Source organism: Doryrhamphus excisus, chromosome 12 (genome assembly GCF_030265055.1).
Source record: "Doryrhamphus excisus isolate RoL2022-K1 chromosome 12, RoL_Dexc_1.0, whole genome shotgun sequence".
NCBI classification, from domain to species: Eukaryota; Metazoa; Chordata; class Actinopteri; order Syngnathiformes; family Syngnathidae; genus Doryrhamphus; species Doryrhamphus excisus.
Window position 1 is genome coordinate 9,491,564 of NC_080477.1, and position 23,355 is coordinate 9,514,918.

Below are 23,355 nucleotides of genomic sequence, written 5' to 3' on the forward strand. Positions count from 1 at the left end.
GGTATGTTCTACGCGCTCACAGGCTTGATGCCATTAACAAAGGAATGTGATTGACATCTGTGTGTGTTGGGTGTATAGGAACTCTGTATGTACTGTATGTGTATTCTTGGACATGACATTAGATGGTGTGTGTGTGTGTGTTGTACAACCAACAGAGGGTGTGACTGCTAATCTTTCACCCCAATGGTTATGATCCCTTTGACTTGTTAGAGATGGAGCGTGGTGCCTTTATGTCTCAGGGATCAGCTGTGTTTAAGTCAGAGCTTAAATAGGGAGATCCAGCCTTAGAATGAAATGACCAAGGTGGAATGCCGGAAATAGTGTAGCATACAGTACAAAGACCCTCAAGCGGGTCATTGGCTGTGGTTTCACAGCGCCCTCTGTTGGTAGATGACATGTAACGCGTTTCTATTGCAGAGGAGTTTTATTCATTTGGTGTGAACACAACATACATTTATAAAAAACTAAAACAGACCCTAAACACCACATAAAATACATACAATAAAATATAATTAATGTTGGGGCCACATGTTTTTGTACATGAATGTAGCTAAAAGTCATTCACATTTAAAATTTAAAAATATAAAGGCTGCATTTTTGTATATTGGTTTAAACATACAGTATTGTGCACAGTTACTGTGCCTTTTTGCATTTATACACCACCACAATTTAAATGAAAGATGCAATTCAGCTGCAGATTTCAAAATATGACTTTCATAATAAAGGAATCCCAATCATTTTATGCAGTGGGCCTTTATTTTCCGACGCTCCAAAGTATTGAATATTAATTGGCCAGGTGCAGCCCAATTCCCTTGTTATTTCAAGACAGACCATGGAGATAAAAGAGTGGACCTAATATCAGGTATTAAGTGATTATTTGGCAGCTGTTGGTCTGGAGCTACCAATATGAAGTCCAAGGAGATCTCTATCATTATCAGGCTGAAAAAACAACACAAGTCTCACATAACAATGCCTGACACCACATATAATTTGATCTGAAACTAGATATTTTGATTGTGTTGACTAAAGTAATAATTTTTAAGTATAGTCAAATAAATTATATTATAAAACTCAACTTCAACTATTTTGAGTAGATGATACTCAACTTTTTACTAAATCAAATTAAACCCATTTTACCTCACCACTCGTCCACCATGCAGCTAAGTTGATTCTAATTAAACAATGACAGCAGGTTCCATCCAAAACAACTACCTTTTAATTGAAATATGTCCTAATTTGATTCAAATGAAATATTTTCAGCTATCATACATCATACAGAACCACAAAATGTGTGTACACAACCACCATTAATGTAGTAGAAATTGTTCATTAGAATTAACTTACGACATATTTCAATTAAACAGTAGTCGTTTTGGAGGAATCAACTTAGCATGTTAGCATGTTGGCCACACAGTTAGGAGAGCTGTGTTTGAATCTCTGCTTGGGCTGTGTGGAGTTTGCGTGATAGCTAAACTGTCCAGGATATACCCTCCTTTTTTCGCAAAGTCAGCTAGAATAGGCTTAATTTATTTAAGTCAATTTATTCACATATAGACAAACAACCATTCACACTCACATTCATACCTATGGACAATTTGGAGTCGCCAATTAACCTAGCATGTTTTTGGAATGTGGGAGGAAACCGGAGTACCCGGAGAAAACCCACGCATGCACGGGGAGAACATGCAAACTCCACACAGAGATGGCCGAGGATGGGATTGAACTCGGGTCTCCTAGCTGTGAGGTCTGCGCACTAACCACTCGACCGCCGTGCAGCCCTTAAGTACATTTAAAATGGGTTTAATTTGATTTACTAGAAAAAGTTGAGTATCATCTACTCAAACTAGTTGAGCTTGAGACTATTTAGGCTCGACTTAAAAATGATTAGTTCAGTCAATGTAAACAAAAGAAAAAATTATTTCATGCAACCACTTACAATAATAAAAATTATGTTAATTCAACAAATGTGCCATTCAATCGGCTGGCGACCAGTCCAGGGTGTACCCTGCCTCTCGCCCTGAGTCAACTGGGATAGGCTCCAGCATACCACTGCAACCCTAGTGAGGATAAGCGGCACAGAAAATGGATGCATACTTCAACAAATATTTTTTTCAGTGCAGAATACAATTAAAGTGGATGATTGCAGAATCCTTTATCAGTAAATATATTTACTGATAAAGGATTCTGACTTATTCTTTAAGGTAATTCTTTAGGTAATATTGATGAACGGAAAATACATATTACACATTCTCATTTAAAAAAAAGCCTCCAATGTTCTGGGATCAGAGTATGGCGAAGGAAAGGAACAGCTCACGATCCGAAGCATACCACACCATGTGTTAAACATGGTAGAGCAGGGGTCTCAAACTCAATTTGCTTGGGGGCCACTGGAGCTCAGGTCTGGGTGAGACTGGACCGCAAACTAGAGAGCTAGCGACCTAAACGGTAGCCTTCAAGTTATTTCCTTTAAACTTAAATAGCCAAAAACTTACCACTTCCACACGAATAAGGAGGATAACTATTAACAGTTATTTAACCTTTAACATGAACTTTAATCAAACGTAATATTTTTCTCTGGGTTTCTCATGATACCATACAGCATCCATATCAAACTTGCGCGGGCCGCACTAACATTAAACTTTCATATCAAGGCGGGGGCCTCAAACTAGTGTCCTGCGGGCCACATTTGGCCCGCGGGCCGCGTGTTTGAGACCCCTGTGGTAGAGAGTATTCTGTATGTGACATACTATACATAATATCATTAATTTGTGAGATTTAGAGAGGTATGCTTCCTTCTCCCATTCAGACAAATGCTACTAAATTGATAGCCTGGCGTTTGACTGCATGTGCAGGTGAATAATGACTCTATACATGCTGTGAAAGTAACACACGACACCATTTAATTTGCCTTTGAAGGCAAAGCAAATGAATATTCTTTAACGGTCATGCCTGTGACCTGATTGCAAGCCAATAGAGGATGTTTTTTTTACTTACAGAAGAGAAAAAGCAAAGGCAGGTGAAGGCATTTCAACGGAACGAATGTCAATTATCTTTTTTATTAAAGTCTAAAACTGAATATTGTTATACTACAGTTAGAGTTGTGTCTAAATAGCCCAATACTGCCGGGTCCCTGAAAATTGGCATACATAAAATACAATTTGATTCATGGTGGCAGTTTTTCACATTGCCTGGACCTAAGATAAAGAACTTGAAATGAATTAACAGCACATATGAAATATATCAATAAACATCATGTGACTTATGTGTTAAGCGGCTGGACTGTGGCTTCATTAAAGAGGCCAAACACTTGTCAGAGAAAGAGAAGAGTTTATTCAGCACTGTTTCAAATGTTTTCAAAGGAGAGAACAAGGAGATGATTGTTTGAGAATCAGTTCAGGGTGAAGGGGCAAACAATGGGGATAAAAATTTACACAACTTTTTTTTTTTTTTTACCTCAGGAATAAATGCAGGATATGAAATCACTTCCAGTAAAATATTGGTTACTGTAGTATCTGCATACATTTCTGAAGAAGTACTTTAACAGTGTGTGAAGCACTGTGACCTTTTAGCTATGACCTTGTGTCATGTGTCATAGCAGTGTCAAGTTCATCTTTCAACAAGTTAAGGAGAAAAGTGAAGCAAACAATAATTATCAATTCTTTTTCCACATTTGGCCACCAATTCATATTGTAGAATTGTATTATTTTCCAAACCAAACAACCGACCTAGATCTGACCACGAAGTCGTGTGACTTCTAATTGCAGTTTTGAATCAAATACTGCATAAAAATTAGTTCTCAAAGAGTGCCACTCATTCAAATCTTTTTTTGCATAAGCAAGTGACCAACAATTCTGGTACTATAAAGCTTATAGAGCGCTTCATAGCAACTGTCTGACCTAGAGTAGTGACCTTACAGACAAGCTCAGGGGCAGTGCTCTGATAGATTGACAAAGGCAGAAACATTCACCTAAAAATAAAAAATAAAAAAAAAGCATGGTGCCAGCATTCATTTGTTGAAGAATGCTGCTATTTAAGCAACTAAGTCAAAGTAATTCTTTAAAATGGAGCATCAAAACTAAACTACTCACATTCTTAAAAAAAAAACAAAACACAAACACAAGCAATGACAAATAAAGATGAAAAAAGCGAGTAACAGAATTGCTGCATGTGGGAGACAAACGCTTGAAGTCCGAGTTAGCCAGCTCCTGAGCGTGGCTTTTGTTCTGTTTCATCCACTCTGGTGCAAAGGGCTTTACCTGCAAACCCAACAACACCAGCAGACTCAGAACCATGAGGTAGATCACAGGTCACGCTGACCACAAGAGGAAACAAAATAACAAAATTACACCTAAAAAGATGATAAATTTGGTGTAATTCCATAAAAGCACAGCTCTTGCTTCATGTAATTTCGGCAGTTTAAAAAAAAGCAAAGAGAAGAAAAATAAGCAATACATTGCTCTGAGTTTGTCATTGTTTGTTTTTTTTTCCCCTAAGTATTGCAGTGGGACTCTCATTGTCATTATTGCTACCAGAAGACTAGATAGCGACACACTCCCCAATGACTTTAAACACCACATGGGATCCATCAGATAGAAATAGAATGAAAATATGACACCTGATTGAGTTCAATAATGTTAGAAGATGTTAGACGTGACATAAGGAAGGCACCTTTTCTGAGAATAATTTCATGAAGTTCTAATAAAAACATGGTCACCTGTTTTTAAGCACGTGATTCTGTGGATTCCAAAACTTTAAATGTCAGTGCAAATAAGGTTTTGCATGGGATTGTGTATTATCACACATAAAGTAACAATAAAACCATAAAAAACTAGAAAGGGGGGGAAAAAATCTCAATCTCATGCATTTAAAATCACATCATACTATGGATAATGGGGGTGGGGTGGGTGTCCTCTGGAATTGTGTTAGATAATCCTTCTTGAAAAAAAAAAGAAAATTATGAAGAGCATGTAGTTTCTTATCAAAATAAATCTATTTTTTGTTTATTTTTTTGTGATTAGCCAACTGCTTGAGTGCATTTTCACTGTCCTTGTTTTTCCAACACAAGCGTCGGGGCTGTGCAAAAAAGTTTGTGTGTCTGGTCCAATCAGAGAGGGCTTGCTATCGAGGTGATGTCATCAGTCACCTCCCACCTCCCTCTGGCTCACTCAGTGGTCACAGAGCCTAAAAATACAAACACAGTAGGAACAGGCAAATTTGAAAATAAGTCAAATTTTGCATCTGATTATTATGTGTTGTTATCATTATATTGTTGGCCTTTTAATCGGGGCAGTTTCTTGTTGCCAACTAACTTCAGGTCAGAGGCGGGGTACACCCTGGACTGGTCGCCAGGTAATCACAGTGCACATATATACAAACAACCATTCACAGTCAAACCTATGGACAATTGTCACAATTGTGTGTTGCGTTTTTGGAATGTGGGAGGAAACTAGAGTACCTGGAGAAACCCCATGCATGTGCAAGGAGAACATGCAAACTCCACTCAGAGATGCCCAAGCGGAGATTCAAAAACAAAGGCCTTCCCGATCTCCTGTGTGGTCAACATGCTAACCACTCGGCCACCGTGTGTAGTTAGTTACTAATAACATGTAAGTAGTGACATGAGTAGGGCAATATAGATATGTATATTAGAAACAGCTCTGTATGTGACAAAGTGATAAAGCTGAAGTTGCGTCGGGATTGGATAGTTCCAACAAGACAATGACCCTAAACACTGCTCAAATTCTACTGCAGAGGAACAAGTGTAACGTTCCGGAATGGCTATCTCAGTCCCCAGACATACGTATATATATGGCTGCATGGTGAACGAGTGGTTAGCGTGCAGGCCACACAGCTAAGAGACCCGAGTTTGATTCCACAGAGCATCTCTGTGTGGAGTTTGCATGTTAGGTTGTTTGACAACTCCAAATTGCCCATAAGTATGAATGTGAGTGTGAATGGTTGTTTGTCTATATGTGCCCTGTGATTGGCTGGCGACCATCTAAGCTGTACCCCGCCTAGCTGGGATAGGTTCCAGCACCCCAGCAACCCTCGTGAGGATAAGCGGTAGAAAATGAATTAATCTGTGGTGTGATTTAAAGCAGGCTGTCAATGCGGAAACCATCAAACCTGACTCAACTGGAGATGTTTTGGAAAAGATGAAAGGTCAAAAAAACCTTCAACCAGAATCTAGACCTCATTGGAAGCTATAGGAAGCAAAAGGAGGATCTACTAAATATTTATGTAATTATGTATTTTTGTAATTTGTCTGTTGGGGTGCCCAAATTTATGCACCCGCCTACTTTTGTTTAAATAATTATTGCACACTTTCTGTTAATCCTATAAACTTCATTTCACTTCTCATCTATCACCGTGTTTGTCAGCTATATGATATATTTTTCCTCACGAGGGTGGCGGGGGTGCTGGAGCCTATCCCAGCTGTCGAGGGGCGGGGTACACCCTGGACTGGTTGCCAGCCAATCATAGGGCACATATAGACAAACAACCATTCACACTCACATTCATACCTATGGACAATTTGGAGTCGCCAATTAACCTAGCATGTTTTTGGAATGTGGGAGGAAACCGGAGTACCCGGAGAAAACCCACGCATGCACAAGGAGAACATGCAAATTCCACACAGAGATGGCCGAAGGTGGAATTGAACCCTGGGCTCCTAGCTGTGAGTTCTGCGCGCTAACCACTCAACCGCCGTGCCACAACCAGTGATTTATAAAGGAAAATCGTGACAATCAGGGGTGGCCGCACCTATTCATATCACTGTAGATTTGCTTCCATATCACGTCACTTATAAGAAATTAATCTTGTCCATAGTTCAGTTATGTTACTGGAAAAAACACAACATCGCTTCCGACGCATACAGTACCTGTGGTTACTTGCTGAGTTGACTGTAAGGGGACGAGTTGTTGGAAGAATCCACTTGTTGGGGCGTGCTGTTTTCCTGAAAATCAAAACAGGTTCATTGGCACTTAACACTAAACATACTGAGATGTATTTTAATAACGGTGTTATGAGGCACCCAACTCACAAACAATGCTCCAGATCGGACAAGATTTAATATAAATTTTAAGAAAAGTACAGTGAAAGAAATATAACTGGACAAAAGCTTTCAGCTTTTTCTTATTATATTATGACTTTTTGCTCTATTTGACCACTTTTGCTGGATTTTTGTTTATTTTATTCTCTGCAATGAGCTACGTTCCAGAGATGGCCCCTGTGCCACACCTTAGACACCCATGCATGTTTTCACCAGCAAGATGAGGTGTTGCCAGGGGATGGAGGAGTGTGTCCAATCTCTGCCCTCTTGGCTTTATCGCTAGTTAGGGTTGGGTTGCCGTGCTTTGCACTGCGGATACTCCACCTTTGTTGACTACTTGTATTTAATTACTTAATAAATGCATGATGGAAAAAACACTTCCAGTCTTTCACTTTTAATACACAAACTCTCTTGTACGTATGAGGTGTGTTATGAAGTTGACGCTCGGGCAAAACTGCATAAATAGAACTGCTTAGTGATTAAGGGTGCAGACAAGAATCTGTGTGTATTGATCTGACAAATCTTAAGCAAGTTTGATTATAGATAGATAGACTTTCTTTATTGTTATTGCACAATAACACAGCAGTGAAATTGCCAACAAAATGTCGTTGCCTGGCTCCCGTATAATCATAAATAATAAATAATAGTGTGGAGAATAAATATATGACATCAGATATGAACAATGTACAGCGTAAACAATTTAAATAATTTATAATAAATAATAATAATTTCAAGTTGTGCATGTGGGCAGGTAGAGGGGCTATTGAATGAAATTATATGAATTATATAGCTCACTCTTGTGGAAATGCAGAATGGACCTACCGGTGGTGCGGGCAGGGAAGTATACTGTGGCATGTAAGCACCTTGAACCCCCGCATTGGCTGCAATATACTGTAATAAAAACAACATTATAATGTTATACCATATTGAACATATCCAATCACATTAAAGCTTATTTTATTAATGCTGGGAGCCATAAAAGATTATCCCAGAATTCCACTCACTGCTCCAGTGTTTCCTATGGACAGCTGACCCATCTGCTGAGTAATCATGGTTGTAGGGTGCAATGGCATGGATGGATCCACAGAGGGAGACATCACCGGGGCCTGCAGGATAAAGAGGCTGTTGACTCAAGATCACATGATAAGAGTTCCTCCAATGAAATCTACTTGATATAACAAATGTAACATGCAACAATGAAGGCAGGCAGATTCTGTTTAAAGGAACATGCACAATATACAAGTAGAAGTTATTTGGAGAGCATATCAAATATAATAGAAAAAAGTGCTTCTGTTCGTGGGTGAGATTAAGCAAATAGATTCAGGTGGTGCATATTCAGTTCAATGTGTCGCCTTTTGGAAATACAGTGTGGAGGAGGGGCAGATCAAGACAGACACTTGTTCCATAGGAAACCATCTGTTGGAAGAGTCAAAGAGTCACAACGGTTGCTGCTTCAGGCATTTCCTGCTGGATTCAGATAGAGCGAAGATTGCTGGAGGGGCTCAGAGTCTTTCTAGTTGTTCCATTTCCCGCACGCGCATGCTCACCGCACCACATGTAATGTGCTTTCATTGATCAAGACACCATCCTGCTCTATTTGGGGGAAGTTGATGTTTTAACTGTGTCAGCAGAACAGGCTGAATTAAAGTAATGACTTAGTGCTGTAGTAGCTGTGCTGTAGCTGCGGTGGAGGCACACACCCATTTCCTGCACATATACACACACACGCACAAGGACTTGGTGTGTAAGTGCATGTTGCCTTACCGGGTGCTGCATGATATATGGCTGATGTGCCACCCAAGAATGACTCTGCACCTAAGGAATGACAGGAGACACAGTCAGGCACAGAGAAATTATTGTGCATCAAAATCATTTGTTGTGTGACTGCTGAGAGACCACCGTAGAAAATAACTCCACAATTCCTCAACTTTATCAAAATAAATTTACAGAACAAAACATGTCACTCAGTCATCAACATTAAATATGAATATGATCAGGACAGAACTTTGAATTCAAGAGGAGACTGAGGGCAGCATGAAAGCGGACTCCTGCACCAAAGTGGAGACTGTGGTTTATGTGCTGCAACGCCCAGAACATCAATGGCGTTACCTCATTTTTACATGTAACCTCATGTAAAATTTATATAATTTATTGCCAAGTGTTCTCAAATATTACAATGTTGAACCACCTAAGGTAACGTAGTAGAAATGAAAAGGAAACATATTATTGCAAAGCCGAATGCCACAGCTCATGTGTGGTCATGAGCAAGGAGCCCATCAACACAGTCAGTGTGCCGAATTTGTTTGGTGGTGGCAACAGAAAAGGCAACAAAACAAACTCAAACATATCCACCCGACCCAGTTTTCTCATTTGGGAAAAAAACTACACACATAGTCAACACTCACCGAGGCGTTGAATCGGCAAAGTAAATACAAACACAACAGTGCAAAATGATAACGTTCACACATTGTAGATTACTAAAAAGAAATGCTCCTTTTTCATACAGTTGAAAAGTCAGTATCTCAAGTAATGCTGCAAATGTTTGATAGACAGTACGAATTGCCTGTGATGAACTATATGTCACAAATGGCAATTCCACTCATTTAGAAAGTGAACGGTTAAAGGAAATATTGCATTATTATTAGGGGTGGACAATAATATTGGTTCACCGATAATATCAGCATAAAAAATATGATATCGGTAAACATCGGTATCAGATTTTTTTCCCAAAAATGAAAGCCAATATTAAATAAATGCTGTATGGCGGATTAACAGAAAGTGTGCAATAATTATTCAAACCAAAGTAGGCAGGTGCATAAATTTGTGCACCCCAACAAAAAAATGACATCAATAATAATAATAATAATAATAAATAAAGAAATAAAGAAATAAATGCTTCATATAGATTCCAATGAGGGTCTCGTTTCTGATTGAATTTATGCACCTGCCTACTTTTGTACTTTTATCTAAAGGTGACCTATTGTGCTTTTTCCACTTTTTTGACCTATAAATGTAGTTAGAATGTTGTATTCTTGTGTTAAACAATGCCAAAATTTCAGATAATGAGCTGGAATAGATTTAGAAAGTTTTCTGTGCTGGTTATTGTGTGTAGCTGCTCTATAGGAGACCACAACTCAATACAAAAGGGTCGGAAAATGAGCATAATAGACTCCTTTAAGTCCTGTCTGGACTCTACATTGTGAGATACAACATAAATTATGACTAATTGTAACAGAACAGTCACATGCTTGAAGCAAAGGCTTAAGGCAATACTCAACGTGCAAAAGAAGACAGCCCCAAGTTTCAAACAAACACTGTTGTATTTGATAGAGCCAACATTTACAACCGAGCAAAGCCACCAGATAATTGGTTAAAAAACAGATTCCCAAGGGAAGATGGGGTGAATCGTCTTGACCCATATCAATGTTTCTTAGAAAAACAGTGTAGTACTAGACCAGTAGAGGGTTTTATCTGAAGACCATCTGCCAGAGTACTATTCAAACCTGGCATTGTGCGTCACAACACGGAAGACCAAGCAACATCAGATTCTTATCTCATTAAAAAAGTCCATCTATACATTTTCTATACTGTTGTTTAAGGTTATCGGGGAACATATAGTATAGCTCAGCTAATGGTAAAAATGGATGTTCTGAGAGGATGGGGCCTATGAATAAGGACGTTTTTGGTTGAATTATATAATTAATAAAAGTTCCAGCCCTTTTCACATCTGTGTACCTCTATAGCCCAGACACTCACCCTAATCTGAGAAGCAACATGGAGAGGAAGTGCAAGGATACATTACACGATTGGTGTTACCTGGTAAGCAGAGACAGGGGACATGTAGGGAGACATGGTCGGCTGCACGGCCATTATCCTGTTGGTCACTGGATATGGGCATGGATAGTACCTAGGTAACAGAGCATGTGAAAATAAAACTCCAGAATGATAGGAAAACGCTTATAATAATTACATATTGTGCAAGTGACTTACCCATTATGCATAGCTGCTGAAGAGGGATCATATGTAAGAGTCATTGCACTCTACAATGAGGAAATTCACATTATTGAATCAAATATTGTCAATCCATATAACCATCCATTTTCCATGCAGCTTATCCTCACTAGGATTGCGGGGGTATGCTGGAGCCTATCCCAGCTGACTTGAGGCGAGAGGCACGGTCACCCTGGACTGGTCGCCAACCAATCGCAGGGCGGATATTGTCAAATGATTATTTAAGCAATTAATAGTAGGTTTATCTATCTCGTGTAAAATATTATTAAATAGACTTTTCACTTTATAGGAAAGAGACATACTAGTCTGAGATCTCCTGTCTGTCCATTGGGAACAAATCCACTGTGAGCATGTTTCTTCCTTTGACTGTCTGCAAACTTGCACAACAAGGGCTGAGAGGGAGCTGATGGAAAAGCAGAGGGACCTGGTTAAAATTGTTTTCAAAAACACTTTCATCACCGTCTCCACAAAAGGGGAATGACTTTCCTACCCAGAGCTCCGGAGGAGATTTTAATAAATTTCCCGTTGAAGTGTGAGATCACTGCGTTACACTGCTCGGTTGTGTCCATCCTTAAGGGAGAGGAGAGAATGCAACAACCGCCAATCAGTAAGTCAAACAAAACACACAATTTATTTGCAATAAGCACTTTTAAAAAGTGATGTCTGTCATGGTTAGGTACTGCAAAGGGGGCACTCGAGATAGAATGTACAATATCCCGCCCTCTTCCCACTCTGTCATGGGTGCTAATCGTCGATAGTTTCTCTGAGTGTGTACGTGTATGTGCGTGTACACTATGGGCATGTACCTTTGCACAAGCCTTGAATGAGAGGTGAGTCCCTTAACGGCATTTGCCTTATTTGGACCAAACAACAAATCTCATATTTTGTGGGGGTGAAAAGTGCAATTTGGAGCAAATGAGCATCTTTAAAGGAAAATTTTTTTCTGGAATTTTGCCCATTATCCATAATCTTGTGAGAAATAACACATAATGAATGTATTTCTCTTTTCTGTGAGTTCTAAAAACAGCTAAAAAGACATTGCTAAGAATGGACTTAATGGGAAAGAGTTATTCCGCCTATAAAGCCTTTTGAAACAGACTCGAAAAAGCACCACAACGCTCCCTTTACATATTAACTAGGGATGCTCGATATTGGATTTTTTGCTGATTATCGAAATGCCAATATTGTCCAACTCTAAATTTCTGATAGCAATATCATCCGATACAGATATGTGTAATGTGACATATCTCCTGTGTTTTAATAATAATATTTTGCTTGCTTTGCTATTATATTTTTGATATTTTTGCTCTTTACTGTATTTGCCATTTGTACTTTATTTTATTTTACTATACTATTTTACATAGTACCATTCCCTTATTTTTGTAAGCTGCTGGATCTGTGAATTTCTCTTGAAGATGAATAAAGTATGTACCGTATTTTCTAGACTACAAGTCGCTCCGGAGTATAAGTCGCACAAGGCCAAAAATGCATCATTAGGTAGAAAAAAAACATACATAAGTCGCACTGGAGTATAAGTCACATTTTTTGCGGGTAATTTATTTTACAAACTACTTGACCAAAACAGACATTACATCATCTTGGAAGGCAAGTTCTAACAATAAAATAGTAGAGAACAGGTTGAATAGGTGTAAGATATGCTAACACAATGGTTATTCAGCTACATGAAAAATAAACATGAACAGAAAAGGTGTCCAGTGTTTATGTAACATAAACAGTTTTTTCATTTAGAAGTCGCTCTGGAGTATAAGTCGCAGGAACAGCCAACCTATATCTATCTATCTATCTATAATAGTGGTCTTGGTGGGTCCTATTCCATGCAGTAATGGGCTGTCTCTTTTTATCTGTTTTTATATCTTCAGAATGCACAGACGTGTTCATGTCTCACATACAGATTGTGGATGATGGGCAAAATTCCAAGAAAGTGCAGTTTTCTTTTAAAATATAACTGCGTTGTCATCCTGATATTCACAGAAAACTATTTTAAAGACAATAAGTGCTGTGCCCCGCTTTTACCTATGTTTTAGCTGTGTATAAACAAATGAATGTTGTATTTTAATGTATCTTTTAGTCTGTTTACTTGCTTTTATTCAACTCAATTTTTCTGTAAAGCGTCTTTGAGTATTTTGAAAAGTGCTATACAAATAACCATTATTTATTATTATAAGTAAACATGATCAGGTTGCCTTGTGTTGCAGGTCTTTAGCACACCTCCCTCACAGCAAGAAGGTTCCCGGTACAAATGACTTTTCTGTGTGAAGTCTATGCATTTTCTTTCTGTGCTTACATAGGTTTTCCCTAGGTATCCTCTCAGTGCAACAACATGCATGTTAGGTTAATTAGCAGTTCTAAATTGTCCACAGGTGTGAATATGAGCGTGAATGGGTGTTGTCTACTGTATATGTGCCCTGTGATTGACATGCAACCAGTCCAGGGTGTATAAAACCTATCAACAGTAAACCAGGATAGGTTCCAGCTCACCCACAATCCTGAACAATAAATGATTGAATCATGGGCGGAGCACAAACTGTTGCCGTGCAAACATGACCTAAGTTGTCCTTGCGTGTGTAAAGATCACACATTTGCACATTTGACTTTACAAAAGATTACTGACAGCAGTGTAGAGATAGTCTAATGTCATACAGGACATACATGATGTGCAGGTGAAATACACGCAATGCAGCATGGCTGGCTTCAACTAGTCATGAGTTTGACTACAATTTTGTAATGTGTTATATTTGTTTTAACAATATTATTCTTATTATATACCTACTCTATGTACCTATGTACTGTATGTATCTCTCTACGCCAACCCCTGTTAAAATACAGTTTATTTTTCCTTTTGTGGAAAATAAAGAGGTCAACTGGATTTAGGTGTTTTTATTTTTGTACATTTCCCCTTGCAGATTAGTTTCTTTCTTAAATTGTCAACTGTTACAGTCATAAAAAAGATTGACTGTAGTTTCATTTTTTTCATATCAAAGAAAAATATTAGTGTATTTGGAAATAGATTCATTGGGTCCCCTGTGACTGACCTGGCGAAGCCCACGCCTCGGCTGTTTCCGCCGTAGTCTCGGAGGATACGTGTGGACACGACTTGGCCGAAAGGCTGTAGCATGTTCTCCAGCTCTTTCTCATCCACAGACAAAGGCAAGTTGGAGATGTACAGGTTTGTCGGGTCTTGTTCCTGTTGCTGTTCAACGAAATACAGAATATGAAGCGCATTCGGTATTTGAAGGATCCATACAGTGAAATGACATTCCAAAATGTGTGAATATTTTCTTTGAATTAAATGCAACATGATTCTATTTTGTGAGAAAATGAACAAACGTTCTCTGCAGTCTTTTGACAGTCAGCTTAAGCTTCAGAGAGAGACATCTGGTGATACACTGTAATAAGCACCACTCACATGACCATACACAGAAACACATCCATCTGCACTGCAGCAGCTCAGTGCCTCGTCGGCCTCCCTGAGAAACATCGGGAGAGTGGCGTAGCTAAGCTACAGCGACACACGGCACTGTTTGTTCTCATCAGCACTGCTACATGCAGGTCTACAGAGAGCAACCTTTCACTAATTAACTCTTATCTGCGGATTCAAGCACATCAACACATTCTGGGCTGGGGAAGTGGCTGACAGAAATGTGACAAAATCACTTATGAGACAGAAAAAACAACCACGGATGATTCACGGATTTAATTATGCACCTATACTCTTGCAACAGGATGTGACAACACTTATAGTCATTGATAATAATGTGTTTGCATACTTATGATTACATAAAAACATGCCTTCCACCCATTAAAATACTGTACATCAGGGGTCTCAAACTCAATTTACTTGGGGGCCACTGGAGCTAGGGTCTGGGTGAGACTGGGCCGCATCAGGTTTTTCCCCCAAAAAACGCATTTATTAAAAATAGAAAAATATACAAACTTTTTCAGTGCTTTGGTTCCGATTTTCTACAATAAAAGGTCTGATAAAACATTCCACTGTTCTCAAATATCTTAATTTTTATTTTTCTGCACAAAATAAGATGAAAAATAAATAAACAAATCAAGAATAAAGAAAACCAATCAATCAGTAATAAATAAATATAATAATAACAATAAAACGGCAAATAATAAAAACTTAAGAAACCACATATAGTTGGTGGGTAGACAAAAAATTTTTTTCAGATTAAAATTAACAAAGCATTATTAGAGCCCTGTAGACATGACAAAACACGACTATAGTCACATTTATACTCTTTTTATTTACAACATATTGCGCAACTGCAGGGTCTTGAGACACATGCTAACTCGCAAACTAGAGAGCTAGCGACCTAGCAACGGTAGCCTTCAAGTTATTTCCTTTAAACTTAAAAAGCCAAAAACTTACCACTTCCACAAGGATAGGGAGGATAACTATTAACAGTTATTTAACTTTAACATGAACATTAATCAAACGTAATAATTTTTTCTGGGTACATGATACCATACAGCATCCATACCAAACTTGCGCGGGCCGCACTAACATTAAACTTTCATATCAAGGCGGGGGCCTCAAACTAGTGTCCTGCGGGCCACATTTGGCCCGTGGGCCGCGTGTTTGAGACCCCTGATGTACATTGTTAAATACACAGAAGCTAAAACATGACCCAAAAGAGTTTAGTATAGGATAAGTTCATGAGAGAGGAATTGTGTCGCCCTACAATATCTTATGTACTGCATACAGCATGGATGAATAAGGGTGGTGTGAGTGAGCCGGTGGTTTGGTATGCGACATGACTGACAGGTTACTTGGCAAACAGAGACACGACATCTGGTTCTCCAGTAAAAGTAAATGAGGTCACTGTAAGAACAGCTTGTCAGCTGAGGTCATGTGACCAGTCTCGTGTCATTTTGCAGCATGTAGCGCACACATTCTTTGAGGAAGAACAACCTTGTGGAGACGTAACACAAACACACATCCATACAATACACACGCATGCATAAACACACACCAAGCTCCTCACCTTGGCCATCTGGGCTTGAATGCCGCTGGTTTTCAGAGCATGCACGGCCTTCAAAGCAGCCGCTGGGCTGTCGAAGTCCACAAAGCCGTAACCTGTAGTTGGCAGAGGAGTCATTTACATGAACGGACAACTTAAACTTAAAAAGGTGCAGTATTTGGCAAGAGCTATTGATATGTGCATGAACAAGGTTTACTCTCTGAATTATTCTTGAAAGACCAAACCTTTTGTTTGCCTTTCAAAACAGGTATGAATAACTTACTAACTAAATACGCAGTCATACATTTGTATAACAAGAAAATCCACCTGCAGACTGACAAATCGGTTTTATTTTTTAGCAGTCATTCTAGCATTGTTTGATATAGTGTAGTATATCACATACAGTATTACAACAGTGGGGTTAGTGATGCTTTGTGTTACTATGCCCTTTCAGCACTGTTGCCATGCCACAACTTGGTCACTGACACAAAGAGACATCAACCTTTTTGCAGTTTTTGTTCAAATGACTGTAAGACTCATGTGGCTGTACATTTAAGTTAATTAGCTATGAAAAAAGTAGCATGTGTATCTACAGTATAGATCATACACCGAATATCATGCAATCTAAAAGAATTGACTTTTTGTATGCAAACACAGTAGTATAATACCTCCTGAATGTCAACACAAACTACTTGGAATCAATTCCAAACACAGAAAACTATGGTATGTAATTGTTTGAATGTTAGAGAATGACTCTAATGTCTGGTGACAGGGGTGTCACGAGACAAAACAATACAGGGGATGGGGCCCGTGACAACCATACAAGACTTTAACATTATTTAAAAAAAAGTCCAATTAAAAAATATATGCCAATATGTTGGAAATCTACTAATATAATTTCCACAACGTTACACTCTTCTGCAGTCTGTGTATGCGAGCAGCCCTGCCTCCAAGTCCGTTTGTGCCGTTGTTCTGTGGAACAAACGCAGCCAGGTGCTGAAACCAATGCATAGAGTGAGACCTCTGACTGCCAGTTTAGAGGGAATAGACGAGACGGGTTTTTTTTAAAACAAACAGCGGACAAGTGGTTACCGCGCAGGCCACAAAGCTAAAAGATCCGAGTTCGATTCCAGCCTCAGCCATCTCTGTGCAGAGTTTGCAAGTTCTCCCTGTGCATGCGTGGGTTTTCTCCGGGTACTCTGGCTTCCTCCCACATTCCAAAAACATGCTAGGTTAATTGGCGACTCCAAATTGTCCATAGGTATGAATGTGAGTGTGAATGGTTGTTTGTCTATATGTGCCCTGTGATTGGCTGGTGACCAGTCCAGGGTGTACCCCCACTCTCGCCCGAAGACAACTGAGATAAAACACTAAATAACTATACTGACCTTTACATTTGTTGGTGGTCTTGTCCAAAATCGCCTTTGCTGACTGAATCTTGCCATACCTGGGAGAGTAATATGCAGATGATATAGTGAAACTCATACTTGGATATGCTATTTGTATCAATCAAAAGACTGTACATCTCTTTGCAGAAGAATAACTTCTATACATGTACATGTACTTCAGTACTTCAGTAAAACAAAAAAATGTAACTGAGGCTCAAAAATCAGGAAGTGTAAGTTGGTTCCAACCTTGGTCGGGTGCTCCATTCCTCATATTTTTAGTACTACAAATCACAACCTTAAATGTGACCCCCACTGCACACTGACACAAACATATACACGGACACACACACACACACACAACCAAACATACTGACTGGCGAGCTGACATCACCATTCAGACCTTGTTGCTTCGAAAAAGCGCTTTCATTTCTGCTTTGTGCTGGCAAACACCATCGGGAACACGAACAAAACAAGCGAAAAGGACACAAACAGCTGCTGCTGGTTACATGGCTGAATGCCTCTCTCCATATGCTTGTGGGGAAAGACTCACAGAGGAGACCAAACTCAGCTAATTATGGTGTCCACCACACTAACTAGCCACATGGACAATGGCCCATGGGATCAAGTAACCTGTAGACTAGTATGCTTTATGTTGTACTTTAAATACCAATTCCGTCTTACTTATCATACGGCTGAACAGTGTGCCTAACAAATTAATCAGCAAAATCGAGTACCAAAACAAAGCATCCACACGTTGGTGATGGATCGTACTTCTTTTAGATTTGGGACACAGTAGACAAAATCTGTCCAGGAAAACCATTAATCATCTTTACTGTATGTGTGTGTGCCTTGTCATTGAACTCAAAGAGGTGTGCCACAATACGGCTTCCAGGTATCATGTGAGTGACCATGGTGTTGATGTGTGTGTGCATGCATGATTATATTTAGGGGCATGGGGGTTGGATCCGTGGGGCCTCCTTGGTGCTGGCTGTGTGGGCCGGAGCTTGCTGGGTGGTAGGAAGCAGTCCCTCACCTTTCATACAGTCTCAATGACAATTTGTGCATGTACATACATGCATGTATATTCAGTATATGCAGACATGGCACACATATAAACCTATAATGATACCTGTACATGTATACATACACACACATACAGTACATACGTACTTCCACACATAACTCACTGATTGGTTCTTCCGTCCCCTGCCCATCCTCCCAGCACTCATCACAATGCTCATCAAAAAGTCTTCAATGAAGGTAAAAGTTAAGTTACTTGTTTATTTATCCATTTCTTCCTTCCTTCCTCATTTTTTTTGCTTTTTTTTCTGTGTGAAAAAATAAGGAAAAAAATTACAGATTTATTTTCCCAATATGTGTACAGTATGGCTCAATTTTTTTGTATTGAGCAATTATTACAATACAATTCCAGCATCTTTTTGTGAAGGAACGATACTGAAGACGTTGCTCAAAATGAAAGTGAAAAACTAAGACAGAAAATAAAACTGAAAGTCATGGTACATCTGTTGTCAGACAATCGCTTAATTGCTGCCTCATGTGTACAATATTTAATTTAAAACAATAACTACAGTAGTATTATCCATTATCCAAATTGTCCATAGGTATGAATGTGAGTGTGAATAGTTGTTTGTCTATATGTGCCCTGTGATTGGCTGGCGACCATTCCAGGGTGTACCCCGCCTCGCACCCGAAAACAGCTGGGATAGACTCTAGCATGCCCGCAACCCTTGGGAGAAAAAGCAGTACAGAAAATGGATGGATGGATGAAGGTTGGGTGAGACCATTTATCAGTGGTGTGCAGTCAATACCAGTAAGGCTCTCTCTGCTGGCCTAACCAAAACCAGAAGAACTGACCTACATTTAGTTAAATATCTGAACTTAAGGTCCAAAATACTTATTTCATAGTAGTAAGACACGTTTCTTACCAGGTACATTCTATGTTGGACCAATTTGTTTATGCATCTCAGCTATATTATTTAGTGATGCTGCCTGTCATGGTTGGGTATTGCAATGGGAGTGCTAGCGTTCAAATGTACCATCTCCCACCGTCTTCCTGCTCAGAGCATGCAAGCCACACTACACGCAACACTCACACAGGCAGGGAAAAGGTGAAATGAGCTTCTCTTAGACTGTGGCTGTGCACGAGATGTGAGTAAGAGACAGCCATTAATGCCACTCCCCTTTTTGGGCAGAGAGACAAATGTATTTAACTCACAATTGGGAAGAATAGACATTTAATTGTATAACCTGTTCTCAGAAACCATTTGGTAAGATATGCTAGCCTGTATTATTAGTATAATGTACAATATAATCTGCAAAGAGAACAAGAAATGTTCCAAATTGTCAAGTAAAAAGGTGTTATGGCAAGTGAAATGCTCTTTTTAATTTTCCTATGAAAAATTTCCTATTTTATGGTAACAGTTTGGGGAAGGGGCATGGCGGTCTAGTGGTTAGCGCGCAGACCTCACAGCTAGGAGACCAGGGTTCAATTCCACCCTCGGCCATCTCTGTGTGGAGTTTGCATGTTCTCCCCGTGCATGCGTGGGTTTTCTCTGGTTTCCTCCCACATTCCAAAAACATGCTAGGTTAATTGGTGACTCCAAATTGTTCATAGGTATGAATGTGAGTGTGAATGGTTGTTTGTCTATATGTGCCCTGGCTGGCGACCAGTCCAGGGTGTACCCCGCCTTTCGCACGAAGACAGCTGGGATAGGCTCCAGCACCCCTCGTGCGGTAGAAAATGAAGTTTGGGGAAGGCCCTCTTCTGTTTCAGCATGACTGTGTCCAAGTGCATAAAGCGAGGCTCATAAAGGCAAGGTTAGATGAGTTTGGTGTGGAAGAACCCGAGTCCTCAGTGACCCCTTGAAAGCTGTTATAACTGCACAAAAGGACCAACTTCATATTTATTACATTTTTGCTCGTCACAATCCATTTGTCCATATTGTGATGCAACAACAATAATTTCCATTGTTGAATTATTGGACATATCTGACATATTTTTCGATATATTCACATCTGCACAGTAAATAGATGCACATATAAAAAAGTGTGTGCAATTAATTTAAAACCTTGACAGCTAAATCGATTAGAAGATCCAGGGTTGCAGCAATGGAGGTCAGAGATAGAACTCTATAAATCTGTAAGAAACGACATTATTATGTGAGGCCACAGCCCCGCAATCTAGCTTTTACGGTTGACACCCCCGTCCACACACACACGGTATACATAATTGCACTCACTGGTGACACAGTTTGACCAGGTCCAGGTCTGTGGTGGCAGGAGGCAGACCACGGATGTACAGGTTGGTTTTGCTGAGCTGCTCCAGGCCTGTGCTGCTGCTGTTGCTGCTGCTGCTGGGACTGGACGGAGTCATGGGGTACGACTGCACACAGGAGGGCCACTGTTAGATTAGAGCGTGTATATAGGATGCACATAATCAAATTTAAACCCCCTAGTCAACTGTTATCGCAATGGATTCTCTTCTGGGAGGATTAAAATCATCGGACAGAACAGAAAAAAAAAACTATAAACCTCTGCACACATTCCACATTAATGTCTCGTGTTTTTCAGCAATTTTAAATTCAAAAAGCCTCAATAACTTCTCAATATTTTGTTATACAATGGAGTCAACATCAAGATATTTCATACCGGATGAGAAATAGTGGTTCATGAACAGTAATGTTCCTCTATGATACCTTACTTGTTTTTCATTCTTGTGAGCCAAATCATGCAGCACAGCCCTGCAAAGCATTTCCTTCCCCTTACTCATCCATTAAAATAGCTCCCAGCCAACCCAAACCCTCTCCAGATCTGTTCAAACACAAAGCATGGCAGCATCATGCCATCTGTCTGTAACCAAGGACAATCCACTCAGAGACCCAAAGCCATGGATACCACCACAGTCATGCCAACCTCAAACACTGACATACTCTTACCCGGTCATGTGATGCTTGAATTTTCATGGAGGACACTTTTAGAGAATGTTTCACTGTAGCGGGAACATCTGCTAGGCCTCCAAGTAAAGGTCTTTTTTTTTTGTTGGTATGCAATTACTACTCCACTAATTTTTGGGGAGCATCAAAGGCTCATGGGACCACGAGAGAACAGCATCAATGAAAAAGAAAAAAAATCACCTTCGCTGTTTCCCAGCACAATCACATCACCATGGTTTGATTGATTAATATGGATGGAATCGGAATGTGCTGGAATAATTCAATCCATCTGAAGCTGTGCTCATATTTCAATCACAAGCCGCCGTAAAAAAAAAAAAACTCTGCTCCTGCACCCTTCATCATCAATCTTCCATCTCAATCAGAAGGCGTGACTGAAAGCATAGAGGCCCTCCTTTCCCCCCCTTTCTGTTCACCTGAAAGGTCAAAATGAAGGATACGGCCATGATCACGTTTGAGGCAGAATGCATCGAGGACTACAATAACCGTGGTGCATGTTGAGCAGAGCTGCTGGCCAAACAAGGTTATATATGACACAACAATTAAAGCCTCTGGATGGGCTCGGCAGCTGTTTTCATCTGCATCCTGCCTGATCACAGGATCATATGGAATCACTCCATCTTCTGTGCTGTTCGTGTAATATTAGAAAAAGGAAAACCAGGAAGGGCTTCCCAATGTCATGTATGGCTGCTGTTAATTGAAAAGTGGTGGAGCTGGTGGTGGTGAGGGGGGGTGGGTGGGGGAGTAGAAATGGGAAATCAAAAAAAGACCTACCTGCTTGCGATTGGCAGTTTTCAGCGGGTTGCCTGTGTTAGCAAAGATCATCCTGGAGGTTATAGATATTTTATTTCCTGACAAGATCGCAGATCCACGGAAGAAGTCGGAAGCGGTATGTAGGCTAAAAAAAAACAGTCTGTTTAAAACATCGGCATCATGAGCGGGCGGTTTATGTTAAATGAAGCCAGTGTGCCCTCTCTCTTGCATAGGTAGTGACACATCTATCCAGTCACTTGGACGATCGAGCAAGCCTCCGGTCCGGTTCATTGATCTACGACGTCCTGGTGCAGACCGTTCGCCAGTCCCACCTACTACGGAGCAAACCATTCCTCTCATCTCGGGGGGTGTTTGGCGTCAATCGACTGCGTGGTTCCCCCAATGAAACGCTCAAATTTGACGTTTCTTCCTCGTCGTGTATCGCACGTTGTCGTATGAGATCCATGGATCCGTTATTAGAGAATAGGAAATGATTCCAGGTTTAATTTCGAAGTGTTCGACACACTCGACGCCTTTCATGATGTTGTCGTCCGCACATACCAAGCATTTTTCACCCCCACCTCCTCCAACCACACACACACACACACACGCTTCCTCTTCCTACCCTTCCCCCCATCCCACACACACTACATGTCAGAGAATCAGGATGTAATGAAATATAAGCAGGCACTGGCCTGGGCTGGAGGTCACACTTCCCCCCCTACAAAACAGCTAAGCACAACCACAATGAATTTGCACATCTTGATAATAACACATATACACCATCTTGTCAGATATGACCTATTCTGTATGTTTCACATACAGACTATTTAGCATCAAGAAAACGAACCATCTGCATCAGTACATTTGCCTGGTTGGTTGATGTGCTCTTTTACGACAAATTAAAAATGTAAACTTAGCATCTATTCAACAATAACTTTAGACAGCAGTTGTTGACGTGACTGTGACAGCATATTCATACAAATGTACATGTTTTGTTGTTCTTGGCTTGGCTTTTTCTTCTTGTTTTCTTTCCTTCCTCACCGAATAAGCTATATATATTTATTGATACACATTCTCTCCTTTCCCTTTGGTTGTTGCTTATTCTAAAACTACCATTTTTAAAACACCTGCTACTGCAGTTGCATATTTTATGTTTGCACATTGCTTTATGGACACATCTCTTA

At 39.9% G+C, this 23,355-nt stretch overlaps 1 protein-coding gene across 1 annotated transcript; it reads right to left on the reverse strand.

The window, feature by feature from the left end:
- Positions 1-3,316: 3,316 nt before the first annotated feature.
- Positions 3,317-22,741, reverse strand: rbms1a (RNA binding motif, single stranded interacting protein 1a). The gene is made up of 14 exons (XM_058089514.1): positions 22,190-22,741; positions 20,705-20,847; positions 17,445-17,503; positions 16,081-16,172; positions 14,119-14,276; positions 11,556-11,635; positions 11,368-11,468; positions 11,045-11,094; positions 10,871-10,961; positions 8,819-8,869; positions 8,059-8,160; positions 7,877-7,945; positions 6,884-6,958; positions 3,317-5,181 (listed from the first exon to the last, which is right to left on the reverse strand). The coding sequence occupies exons 1-13, from the start codon at positions 22,238-22,240 to the stop codon at positions 6,890-6,892; spliced, it is 1,116 nt and encodes a 371-aa protein (XP_057945497.1). The 5' UTR covers positions 22,241-22,741; the 3' UTR covers positions 3,317-5,181; positions 6,884-6,889.
- Between the last annotated feature and the right edge of the window lie 614 nt (positions 22,742-23,355).

Bases quoted from the DNA above. Each gene is read 5' to 3' on its own strand.
- rbms1a (XM_058089514.1), bottom strand. From the start codon at position 22,240: ATGATCTTTGCTAACACAGGCAACCCGCTGAAAACTGCCAATCGCAAG. The intron at 16,173-17,444 runs GTCAGTATAGTT...TGCCAACTACAG, and splicing joins GACCACCAACAAATGTAAAG to GTTACGGCTTTGTGGACTTC. The intron at 14,277-16,080 runs GTGAGGAGCTTG...TTCGTTGAACAG, and splicing joins TTCAAGCCCAGATGGCCAAG to CAACAGGAACAAGACCCGAC.